The sequence below is a fragment of the Poecilia mexicana genome, unplaced genomic scaffold (genome assembly GCF_051168715.1).
Source record: "Poecilia mexicana isolate PSO_F unplaced genomic scaffold, ASM5116871v1 scaffold_2, whole genome shotgun sequence".
NCBI classification, from domain to species: domain Eukaryota; kingdom Metazoa; phylum Chordata; class Actinopteri; order Cyprinodontiformes; family Poeciliidae; genus Poecilia; species Poecilia mexicana.
The window spans coordinates 17,636,164-17,649,308 of NW_028263371.1; the positions used below are offsets into that span (position 1 = coordinate 17,636,164).

At 40.1% G+C, this 13,145-nt stretch overlaps 1 protein-coding gene across 1 annotated transcript in view; it reads left to right on the forward strand.

Moving 5' to 3' along the window:
• Nucleotides 1-13,145, forward strand: part of kcnh3 (potassium voltage-gated channel, subfamily H (eag-related), member 3) — a 65,153-nt gene that overhangs the window by 45,436 nt on the left and 6,572 nt on the right. The window contains exon 10 of the mRNA XM_088012187.1: nucleotides 7,224-7,438. Coding sequence (XP_087868313.1) covers nucleotides 7,224-7,438 — 215 coding nt within the window. The remainder of the gene's footprint in view (nucleotides 1-7,223; nucleotides 7,439-13,145) is intronic.

Genomic DNA, 13,145 nt, shown 5'->3' on the forward strand with positions numbered 1-13,145 from the left:
CTCTGCTGCTTAAAGGCGTTATCACCCAGGTGGAGCCACACAAAGAGTTGCTGCTTGGTGATTGTCCTCCAGGAATCCTGTTAGATTCAGCGGAAGACGGTGCAAAGGGTGATATCGCACCTCCTAAATGATAAAAAAAAAAATGGAGGTATTATCGCCTCCCTTTATAGTCTTTTTATAGTGCAACACTTTACCGTCTCTCTGCTAAAGGACCCTCATCTGTCCGGTGTTACATACTACTTCAATGAGTTTTTAAAACAAACTCTTATCATGAACTTAGATGCAAAGAATTAACCAAAGTGAAACCTGCTGAGAAAAGGGCTGAGATTCTGGTTCACGTTTAATATTCAATTTAAAACAATGCTTTAAGAATGGAAATGTTCCTCTAACTTTTAATTTAATTTACACCTGATTAAATTCTGTTTTTATTATGAGAAAAAAATTCCAAGTTAGCCAGTTCGCTATCAGTAAGGTGTCTGAAAATGAAGATTATGGGGCAGAACAAGTGTAAGACATCAATATATTGAAAACTTTTAATTGTAATAGAGATATAATAACATCATAGAAGCTAGAAGTGGCTCAAATCAATCTGGGCAGGTCAGAGCTTCATAGAAACTGGAGATCAGAAATCTGTAACTACTGCATCTCTACTTAATTATTTAAAAAAAAACCTCACCTTTAGTCAACATTTGGTGTTGGATGTAAAATCGACAGTAATATTGTCTCACCGAAAATAATCCAATTGGAGGGGTTATGTTGAGCCGAACTATTGCTGCTGCCAAAACAAGCATTTCTTTTGCTCTCACAGGTGGAAATCTAATTTAGTTGGGATGTGACTCAAAACCTTTGTAAGGCTAATCCAGGAAGCAGCTTCGCCGTGTGGATGAGGAGCAAACAGAAACAACAGATCAGGGAGGAGCTGAAAGGCCTTCTTATGCAGTCATGGCAGGAGCAGATGTACATGTTTATACAAAGGTCAACGTGGATTGGATTAATGATGAGGGCTTGTATTTCTATGTGTGCGTGTGAGAGATTGAGAGAGAGAGAGAAAGAGAGAGAGAGAGAGAGACCAGGTTATTAGATACTTGTGGGGACCTGTTTCTGGTCCCCATGAGGGGAAATGCTGATTTTGGGTTATGGGTGATGGTTAGAGGTAGGATGAAGGTTAGGCTGTAGAAAATGAATGGAAGTCAATGTAAAGCCCCCAAAAGTCACGAAAACTCGATTGTGTGCGTGTGTGTGTGTGTGTGTGTATGTGCGTGCGTGCGCGTGTGTGTGTTTGTGTGTGTGTGTGTGCGTGCGTGTGTGTGTGTGTGTGTGTGCTTTTCACTGATTGTGTGTCTCACATTTTACTGTCACAAGATACCAGAAGTTTTAACACAAATGTAAAAAACAACACAAAAAAAAACTTATTTTTTATAAAAGTTTCACGCTGGAACTTTAACCAAAGTACAGTGATGTGTGTGTGTGTGTGTGTGTGTGTGTGTGTAATTATAAAGTGAATGAGATTTTCCTTGAAACACCAGGCCCCTCAGCCTGTATTTGATCTGGATCATGACACACTCGCATCAACAGGCAGTGTGTGCTGCGGTGCAGCTGTTAATAATAAATAGATGTTGCATTATTGAAACAGCATCGTTATTATGAGAGAACAGCAGAGCCCAGGAATCCATTGGCCTTCTCGGCCCGGTGGACATGCTGTTCTTCCAGGAAGGATCCACTTTCCTCGTTGGTAACCAGAACCTGACGGCGCTCTCCTTCCTGCAGCCATGCATGTCTGAATGTTTCAGCGCCACGACTCAAGCGACTTTACAAGTGGTTGAACATTTTTATTTCTGCTGTTAAGTATCAATAAGTGATCAGGGACACATGTCCAGCAGTTAGAGGTGATCATTTTTCCTGCTGGTTGGTTATGGTATAAGAAAGAGAGAAAACCAAAGTCAGTGAAATGAACCAATTAAAATCTGGAAGCGCAGCACCAACTATATCTGGCCATATTGATGCTTTTCTTTTTTTTAATATGCTGTAACGTGAGTTAAAGTAGAAAATCCCCTCGACTGTCTGCCGCACCTGCAACAAGACTTGGTAGCAGCAACCGCCTAGCATTTTAGTTTCCACTAGAAGGCTGCTGCAGCTAGAAGGCTGCTGCAGCTAGAAGGCTGCTGCAGCTAGAAGGCTGCTGCAGCTAGAAGGCTGCTGCAGCTAGAAGGCTGCTGCAGCTAGAAGGCTGCTGCAGCTAGAAGGCTGCTGCAGCTAGAAGGCTGCTGCAGCTAGAAGGCTGCTGCAGCTAGAAGGCTGCTGCAGCTAGAAGGCTGCTGCAGCTAGAAGGCTGCTGCAGCTAGAAGGCTGCTGCAGCTAGAAGGCTGCTGCAGCTAGAAGGCTGCTGCAGCTAGAAGGCTGCTGCACAAAGGAGACCATTTCTGACGGGATATTTAATTTGACGCATTTGTTTAGCCTAGAACAGAATTACCACTCTGAGTTTTGTCTACCATTGCTGGTTTGAAAAGAACCGTATACACTGCAAAAACAAAATCTTAGCAGGTAATTTTGGTCTTGTTTCTAGTGAAAATGTCTTAACACCCTTGAAATAAGACAAAACTAACTTACAAGTAGCTTTTCAACTTGTTTTTAGTAAATGAAAAACATTTAATGTTGATTTTAAGAGAATGCACCAGAATCCATTGGCAGATTATTTCACTTACAAATAGGGAGGAATGTTTTGTTAAACTAAAACATATCTGCCAGTGGAACTGGAACTTTTTTATCCAATAACTTGCTGAAAATATACTATTAAGCTACCGTGTTTCCCCGAAAGTAAGACAGTGTCTTACTTTCTTTTTATCCCCAAAAGCCCCTCTATGTCTTACTTTCGGGGCATGTCTTATATTGGAAAAAAATTGTTGAATTTTTTGTTTTAACCATAAAACGCGGAAGTGGGCAGGAGGCGGCGCTCATTTGGATCAGACGGAGGTGGCAGACGCGGCGACGTATGGAGAGGGGGACGGTGCGGACGTGGGCAGGAGGCGGCGCGCAGCTAGATGAGAGGTGTTTCCCCGAAAAGTAAGACATATGTCTTACTTTCGGGGTACGGCTTATATTAGCCGACCCCCCTGAAACCCCCGATGCGTCTTACAATCGGGGGTGTCTTACTATCGGGGAAACACGGTAGTTAATCGGTTGAGCTCTACATAATATCATTCACAGCTGCTGCAGTCGTCTGTTATTACATGTAATGTAACTTTTATCTAAAATTTTATGTAATCTTATTGCGAGCTGATTGTAGCCATTTAGATCTGTTTGGTTGTTTATTTTGATCGTCTTTTTTAGTGGGAACTTGAGTCTGAGATAAAGTTTCTGTCTGTCTTGTTCTATTTCAAATGTTATAAGATATTTTCTCTAGAAAAAATATTTTAAAAAATTCTAAGATTTTATGTTTGTCACAAAGACAATGTTTGTCCAGGGGGGGTTGAATAAGAACGGGACAGCAGAAGCACTCAATGTATTTGTTTTGTTGTTGCTTTTTTATTAATTTGATGAATTAGTTGTTTAATTATATTACCTGTTTGTATGGTTTTGGTAATGAGCCTGTTTTCCAGTGAAGGCTGAACAGTTTTATGTCAGCTGTAGCTGTTTGAAGTCAGAATAGCTTTCATAAGCGGTGATCCAATCAACACCTGGGCTGATATTGCATTAAATATTGAATTAAAGCCATGATGAAGGAGCAGGGCTTGTGATGTAACACCTCCAGCAGCCTGTCAATTTGTGCCTAAATTAACCTTTACTTTGACCATCACACTAAATCACAACAAGTATGACGCTGTGCATTACTTCAAGCTGAATTAACAGCATGTGACACCAATGAAAACACTGACCTTTTATTCTCTTACACCCCCTGCTAGCTAAGATGCATTACATCTTTTGGATGTGTCTATTAGAAAAGGCGAGGTAGGGCCGTTGTAGATAGAAACAAAGGAGTACATTTCTTCCAAAAATCTGAAAAAACAGTTTTAGAAAAAAAACAAGTCAATTTTGGTCAAAGATTTGCAAATATATATATATCTAATGTTTAATGATAAATCCCAGATATCTCCCAGAAAACACTTGGAAATTCCAAATTTCTCAATTTTCCATGTTTTTTTTTCCTTTTCAGAATATCTCGAATATCTAAGTGTTTTCTAGCAGATTTTTTACTTTTCAAACTCAGACATTTCAAATTCAAATTTTTGAATTTCAAAAATCAAAAATCTGCTAGAAAAAACGTAGAAATTTGAGATTATTCCTGGTGAATTTCTGGAAAAAAAAAAAAAACTTGGAAATTTGAGTCCTAAAAAGTCAAAAATTTACCTGAAAAACCTCATCAATTTTTAGAAAAAAAAATTTAATTTTGGAGTTTAAAAAGTGAAAAAAAAATGCCAGAAAAAACTCTAAAAATATAAGATTAATTGCAGAAATTTTAAAGAAAAAAAATTTAAATTTCTGAGTTTCAAATATTTAAAATTTTTGAGTTTGAAAAGTCCAAAATTTGCTAGAAGAAAATCAGAAAGTTGAAACTTTCAGATTTTCATACCCAGAAGTTATTTCTATCAAATTTCTGACTTTTCAAGCAATTAAATTTCCTTCTTTTCTTCAGTGTTTACATAGCAGAATCTTCCTTTCATTTCTTACTACCTTCAGTAGCTCTAATGCTCTGTCATAGACGTGTCTGCGTGGGCCTGAATCTGGGAGTATTATTGTCCTGCAGTGTGAACATCTCCCTGCAGCTGGTCTGCATTATATTCAATTTAACAGCAGTAGGTGTGAAAAATTGGATCAGAAATTGCACTTGAAAAGAGCAAAAATAGAAGAAAGAAAAAAAGAAAAAACAAACCTGACAGTGGTAATGTTCACGAGGACTAAGAGTCGCCGACACTGACAAAATTAACTTCGTTGAAAGGCATTTGCTCCCCATCTTCATCGCTCTCACCTACACTTCCCAAAACCAGACAGACGCACTGAAATGTCACTTCCGAGTAACGTTTCATCTTTATTAAGAGCAAAGCTTTCTGTCGCCACCGCCACCCATCATCTCCCTGTAAAGACAACAATAGAGGTGGTGGGGGCGGGGGGAGGCGGTGGGGGGGCAGAAATTTGAAGAAGACAGCGAGGCAGACGGAGATTATGAAGAGCCCATCTCCTCCGCCATGTTAAGAGCAAGTGGTGGGTGGGGGGGGCGATGGCAGCAGGAGGATGTGGAGGTGTTCAGAGATGCTCCACTTCCTGATCCCCTCCTCTCTTTGGTTTACTGGTGTTAGTATGCAGACACACACACACACACACACACACACACACACACACACCTCCTCTCCTTTACCCTCCTTTCTGTCCACCTCCACACTCCTCCACCCCTCTGCAGTCCCTTCTCCGCCTCCTTCCATCATTTCTGTTTCCTCTCAGCTCATTTTTCTTCCTTTTTCCCCCACCATTTTTCTCTCTCTTTTTTTTCCTCAGCCCCCATGAGTCTTTTGTCAGATCTTCTTCTTTATCCCAAAACTGCGGAGGCTTTTGTCTGTTTCAAAAGGCGTCCAAATTACAGATTCCCCTTATAGACGGCGATACATTTCTGGTAATTTTTTTTCTTTGTGTTTTTTGACATCACTCTGTTGATTATGAACAATCCATCTTCAAACTGTGGTTATTGATTAAAAAAATTTCAAAAAGGCAGGAATGACAAAATGAAGGTCTGAGCAGCAGCAGCACTGCCATTTGCTGTCTGTGAATAACACTGTAATTCCTCCTGTTTTCTTTTGCTTTGTTTTTTTTTCTACACATTTTTGTATTTACAGCGAAGGCAGAGCTGAAAAGGAATATTAACTGGATTAGTTCTGCATGTTTTGCATTGATCCTGTTGCAGTGAGGCCACAGAAAACAGGAGATCTGTTGACTAAAATCTTCTTTTTCCCTCTCTGCTCAGAGACGAAAGTGTGTTTACGTTTATAGAGTTATTTTAACAGCAGATCAAACCAAATGATGTTGTCTGATACATAAAGTTGTGCGCTGAAGAATTTCCCTCTGCTTCAAAAAAAAGAAAAAAGTTTTGGTGCAGTGACCTTGAGAGACGAATCCCTGAGTGGTGAGCTGCGGCGCCGGGACGGCCCCGGGCCCCGGGGCCGTCCCAGCCCGCTCAGCATGCTGCATCACAGCTGCTTGGTCTCATAGTAGCCAATCTGCAAACATCTCTAATGCCTCTTATGTGAACAAAATGCATGTAAATTATCCGTCACAAATAAAGTTCAGCAGCCGTGGAGTCAGGAGAAAAAAAGTTACTGTTATTCTTTGCAGGTTTATTGTTCCACCAAAGAGCTTTAAAGTTTGGTAAGATTAAAAAAAAAACTAAAATTCAAACTACACACTGCAAAAATGCAAACTCTTACCAAGTAGTTTGGGTCTAACATCTTAGTAAGCTTGAAATAAGACAAAACTAACTTACAGGTAATTATTCAGCAAGATGCAGGAGCTTGTTTTAAGTAAATAATTTCTTAATATTGATGGTAAAAAAAAGTACTGGTTCCACTGGCAGATTATTTTACTTACAACAAAGCATTTTTCCAATGTTACAAGTGAAATAATCTGAGGCTTAATTATTCAATATTCAAGAGTTATTGACGTAAAACAAGCTCCTATATCTTGCTGAAAAGTCACTTGTAAGTTAGTTTTGTCTTATTTCAAGTGTAATAAAGATATTTACACTAGAAATTAGACCAAAAATACTTGGTAAGATTTTGTGTTTTTGTCTTGAACCTGATGTCTGCTTGAAACTGAAGTGAATTTCCTTGTATGTGGACCAATAAAGCTGATTCACATAAAAAAATAAAAAATAAATCACCATTCTACACTAACCGCAGCCGTTATTTACATGTGGGGGACACTGATGGTGGTATTTATGGCTCATACAGGAACAAAACTCTGAAATCTTTTGTTCCTCTTCCATGGAATTGACTCCAAAATCAGCCACATTTGGCAGAGCTGTCTTCCTTCGTTGAGTGAGTCTAACAGAACGTGAAATGAGTTCGTCTGTAGTGAACCAATGACTATAAAGCTTCTAGCAACGAAAATGTAGGGCCAAAATGGGACATATAAACCCCAAACAGCAAAACCAGTCAACACAGAAACAGCTCTGAAGCAAACAGTCCCTCAAAGTGAAACCGGTTTTACATCCTCCTCTTGTTCTGGACTCATCCCACCAGGCAAAGGGGATCTGATTGGTTCGGATTCTCTGACGAAGGAGCAGGTGATCAAGACGAACGCCAACGTCAAAGCGCTGACCTACTGCGACCTGCAGTACATCAGCCTGAAGGGCCTGCGCGAGGTGCTCCGCCTCTACCCGGAGTACGCGCAGAAGTTCGTCAGCGAGATCCAGCACGACCTCACCTACAACCTGCGGGAGGGCCACGGCGCGGACGTGAGTACAACCCGCCCACAGAGACCCACTGAGCTAACAGAGGAGCTAACACACACCCGTTCACACCCGCGGTTCTTTATCCAGGCTGTCGTTTTGTGTGTGTGTGTGGAAACGCATGTTCAGGCCAAATGAATCTGAACAACCCAGACTCTGACGTTTTTTGTTGCCATGGATCCCAGTTACAAACAGTTCAGGGGATTGTTGAACAAAATTTAAAACCAGAAGTCTGATTCAAATGAATTATAGATGTTTGCAACAATCGCCTACACTGAAAAAACACAAAATATTGTCAAGTATTGGCCTGAAGATTGATTGATTCATTCATTCATTCATCATTATGAAGTTCTGTTCAGAGTTCATGACCTTTGACCTTTATGTCCAGTGAATCTTTTCACGCTAACATCCACTGTAGGTGTTGAAAATCCTAACTTGTTCTTATTGGGATTGTTTTCCCTGATTGCTGCACTGTAAAAAAACAACAAAAAAACCTCACCAAGTGTTTCTGTCTAGTTTCTGGTGTAAAGATCTCATCACACTTGAAATAAGACAAAATCTAACTCACAAGAAACTTTTCAGCAAGATGTAGAAGCTTGTTTCAAGTCTAATTCCTCAATGATGAATTTTTGTACAAGTTCCACTGAGATTATTTCGCTCATAACTTGGGCAAAATATCTTGTTATGAGTAAAATAATCTGCCAATACAACTACTACTAATCAATATTGTTTTGTCTTATTTCAAGTGTATTTGCACTAGAAACTAGACAGAATATGCTTGATCAGGTGGGATTGTGATAAAATATGAAAAATGTCCAGGAGGTTTACTTATGAATGTATATCATTTATAGCCTTTTAGGACTGCTTCACCACTATTTATAATAATTGTGTTGTAGTTTCCTTTTTCTGTATTTACTGATCGTATTTATGACATTTGTGTAGCTAAGTCACCTTGCTTGTATAACAGATGACTCGTTTACTTAAGGACACAAGATGAAAAATAGACATTTATTTTTTGAAATGCTAATTACTTTGCGTTGCCTCTACCAAACAAATGAAATATAACTAATGCTGGAACGTAGGAATCGACTCGGATGAATCAGAGGAATAAAAACGGGTATTTCTGTTTAAACATATCCATTGTAATGTGGAGAAAACCCAAAGAGAGGATGGATAAAAGCCGTGTCTGACCCTCATAACGCGGTTTGACACGTGCCTCCATTTAAAGTCCATGCCATCAAACACACACTACACACACACTGGATCCTCCAGCGCTGCTGCTGCTGCTGCTGCAGAGGGAGAAAAACACACAGACCAGAATAGATGAGTGCTGCCGTTTGAAGCTCTCCTGCAGCTAAAAATAGAGGAGGGGGGGAAGCATGGGTTCTCCCTGACTGGCTCTCCCTCCTCAGCTGCTGCTAAGATTGGATCCTGCTCGCTAAAAATAGAGCAGCCAGTCAGGGAGAAGATGAAGAGGAGAAAGGAGGAAGAACGTGAGCGATCTCGTTTTCTTTTCTCTGCACTGCAGTGGTTTGTTGGTTTGTCTGCAGAGAAAACGTCGCCGGCATTTGTGCAATCTGCTGCACATGCATCCGGGCCGATGCTGCAGATGTCTGTCATATGCATGTGAAAAAAAAATAAACAGCTATTGATTACCTGAGGGAATCCTGCAGACGTGTCAGGCATGCCGACAGGTGCCCGATCCAAAAATATAACGCATTATGAAATATGACTGTGAATTAAAGCTGTTAAACATGGAGAAAAAGGGAGGAGAATTTCACAAAAAAAGGGGAAAACAAAACTTGGAAATTTCTGAGTTTGAAATGTTGAAAATTTGTTAGAAAAAACCCTAAATATTGAGGTTGAACTCAAGAATTTTCTAGGGAAAAAAAACAAGAAAATGAGATACAAAAGCCAAAACTTTTCAACTTTTCAAACTCAGAAATTTCTACGTTTTTCTAGACTATTACTGATATTACCTTCAATGTTTCTGAGTTCTTTCTAGAAACTTTTTGACTTATCAAGCTCTGAAATTTTCTTGTGTTTTCTAGAAATTTTCTGAGATAAACCTCATAATTTCAGAGATTTTTGTGGCCGTAACAGACAGTCAAATGATTTGCAGTCGTCGCTCGTCGTGCACTTAGTAACAATCTCTCCATCCGATCTCACTGTGAAATCACCAGCCGTCCACCAGCTCACATGATCTCACTTCGGCTTCTCTCCTCCTGGGCTTTTTTTTAGTCTCTGATTGATGAACATGACAGGGAGAGCGAGATCTGCCAGCGCTCACACACAGAACCATGAACAAAATCACGTTTTTTTCCCCTGCCTGCAAGAAATGTGTGCAGAGTTTTCATTTATCTCCACACATGCGGTTAGATCTCTGACGAAAAAAAAGAGCTCTGTACACAAACCCTCACACACACACACACACACACACACACACACACACACACACACACACACACACACACACACACACACACACACACACACACACACACACACGCCTTCACACGGGGAACTGCACACTTATCACACCCACGCATCCCACAGAGCTCCTTGGTTTCCCGCGGAGCTGCGAGCTAAGATTAGAAACGGAGAGCTAAAAATAAACCCGGCTGCCACAGAGGAGGAGGAGGAGGACAAAAGAAACGATAGAATGCTGAGCCGGCAGGGACGGAGTGGAAGGAGTGCGGGTTGATTAGGGGAAGGAGAGACGATGGAGGGGGAGCAGAGGGGCGTTGGCCGCCAGAGTCTCATCATGCAGCCGATAAAACGAGACGATGTGATGAAGGTCTGGCTGAGATCAGGGTGAGAGCCTGTTGGAGGTTTGGTCTGTTGAGAGCAGATCTGCTAAATGAAGGAATTTTCAGCTTATTGTCATTATGTATGAAATGTTTCTGATGTTTATCCACTCAATAAACGTCCCACAAGGCACTTTGTTCTCTGTTTTAACAGATGTGAAAATTAAGAGCAATATTTATGCACTGCTTTATTTGTTGACAATTTTTTTACTTTTATTCATTCAGATTATCTCATTGAGATCCAAGATCTCATTTGCAAGAGAAGCAATAATTCAAAACGACCAAAACTGCAGCAAAACAAGCAATTATGTCATTTGACTCGACTGCATAAGCTAATAAAATATGAGCTCAAACAAGAAAAACAAGAGAAACACGAGAGGCAATCGGGAGAAAATGGTCTGGTTCTGGTCTTTGGCCGACTGATTGATGCAGACAGGAGAAACAAAACATTCAAATGATGAGATGTTCTACTTAGTGGAACCATAAAGCCTAATAGTTTCAAAATTCAGTCCAAGCACACAGACTGCTCCCAGAAAAACCTCCTCGTTCGTCTTTATTCAAGCTGTTTATTATTTTCTCACACGTTTTCTGTCTGAACCTTTTCGGTAAAGCAGCATCGACATTTAAAACGCTGTAAATAATGTTATTTGTGAGTTTTGGTCATGTGTGTTAAAATCGTCAGCTCAAAAGTATGTGTGTGTCCAAAAATATATACATATCATTTATAAGAACTAAAACCACCCTATATGTTGTGATTTTCTTTTTTGTCTACTGACTCAACAATTAACTGAGCATCTGAATGAAACCAATAATCAGATGTTTTCGTAGGAACGAGATCGCAGATCCAAAGCTTTAAATAAAAGGCTTCCTTTTTGCTTATTAGTTTGGGTTCGATTGAAGAAATCTGATCAAAGATTTCATTTTGTTGTCAGCGATAAAAACGGGATCCGTGTCCCCCTTCGTTATTTTTTATTTTATTTTTTTTTGCTGTAACAAGTTTTACTACAAGCAAACGCAGATCTGGGTGCACCGAGGTGTTATGCAGAGCAAGTCAATGAGTGGATGTGCTCTTAGTTACCACGGCAACAGAAGGAAACCATAACACTTGGGAAAGACGACCACTCTGTGCTGCGTCTCACGTGTTTGTGAGCAGATTTTGATTTAAATGCTCCAGTTTTGTCCAAACGGGCGTGAGCGCGTCGTCTCTCTGCAGGACACAGGCGACGTCCACGGTGACCTTAAAAGAGCAACTTCAATCTGGGAAGGGTTCAAAGGTCATTTACAAACAAAGTTAGGTCACAGAGACATACTCAGGAGTGAAAAGCATTTTTTCATTTAAATTTTTTCCCAGCCACGCATTTTCCCTGAATGGACATCCAGCGAACTCACCCCCAAAGTCACAACGTGCCAATTGCTAGAGAAATTATTACACACACACAAAAAATTAAGAGTTCCATGTTAGACTCTGCGGGAGCCATTCAGTGTGTCAATTAAAAAATAAATGAACTAAAATGTTTTGTATTTGGAAGGTTTGCTTCTCCTGCAAACATCATGGCAGCAACATGTGGTTTTGTAAAGCAGCTTTGAAATCAAACACAAAACTTTAGGAGCTTTACTGCAGTTAGAGGTTGTTTCATAAAGCTCAAAAACGTCAATCTTTACACGATACTGTCCCTTTAAGAGGATTTCTTCATCCCTTGTGTTCCTCTCAGCCTGACTGCAGACTTTCACCTTCCTCTGCCTTGGTCAGCGTTCAGTACGGACCACCTGGACGCTCTCTTTCTGCTCTGCGCTGACCAACAGGAGGACGTCAGCCGGATTAAAGCGCCTCGGAGCAGCCGGCCTGAAACGCTTTATGAATACAGGCTGCTGCTTCTTGGCGCTGGCCTGCGCGGTCTGATCACACAGCCATGGAAACAATGAAATGGCCTCAAATAATTGAATTTTAGAGCAGGAGCTGCGTTTCTGTCTGAAGGAGAACTGGGATCATCGAGTCCCTGAAGCTCCTCTAGTCTGGTACAGTCCAGGTTCTGGTTCGCCTGAGCATATGTTATGTTTTCACTCCAACTGCTTTTCCACCTAGAACACTGCAAAAACTCAAAACCTTACCGAAATGCTTCTGTCTAATTTCTAGAGCAAATTTCTTAGTACGCTTGAAATACGACAAAACTGACTTACGAGTAACTTTTCAGCAAAATACAGGAGCTTGTTCTTGTTTTAAGACAGTAATTGTTTAATATTGATGAGAATATATTAATTCCACTTAAGATTATTTCAGTTATAGCGCGACATTTTTTCCATCTTATCAGTAAAATAATCCGCCGTGGAACTAGTACTTTTTTTCATAAATATTAACCAATTATTGACCTAAAACAAGCTCATATATCTTGTTGAAAAGTTACTTGTAAGTTAGTTTTTGTCGCAGTTCAAGTGTTATTTCAAACTAGACCCTAAATATTCAGTAATATTCAGTGTTTTTTGCAGTGCAGACATGGTAATCGAGTCTCCACATGTTTACATTTTATAGTTTTCATTATAAAGGTTTAAACTTTTATTAAGGACAGAAATGAACTTTCTAACCTGTAGCAGAGCCTCGGTGGGATCAAATAATTTGATTTTCAGAAAGTACAAAAGTATGTTTCTGTGTGTTTAAACTGTTTACTGAGCTTCTCCATGACTTTTTCCGTCAGACGAAATCTAAAGAGCATTGTGGGATGCAGCTCTGAAAATATTTCTTAGCTCTCTTTGTGATGTGAACAACCTAAAATACTGCAGTTCTTTTTCCTACCGGTGCATTTTTGAGCAACTGTGTAACATCTAAATGCATTAGGATGATGTTTCTAAAGTGCATTTTTCTGTCTACACACAGCTTCTCCATTGTCTCTTTGATTTATGCGAAGCGACAT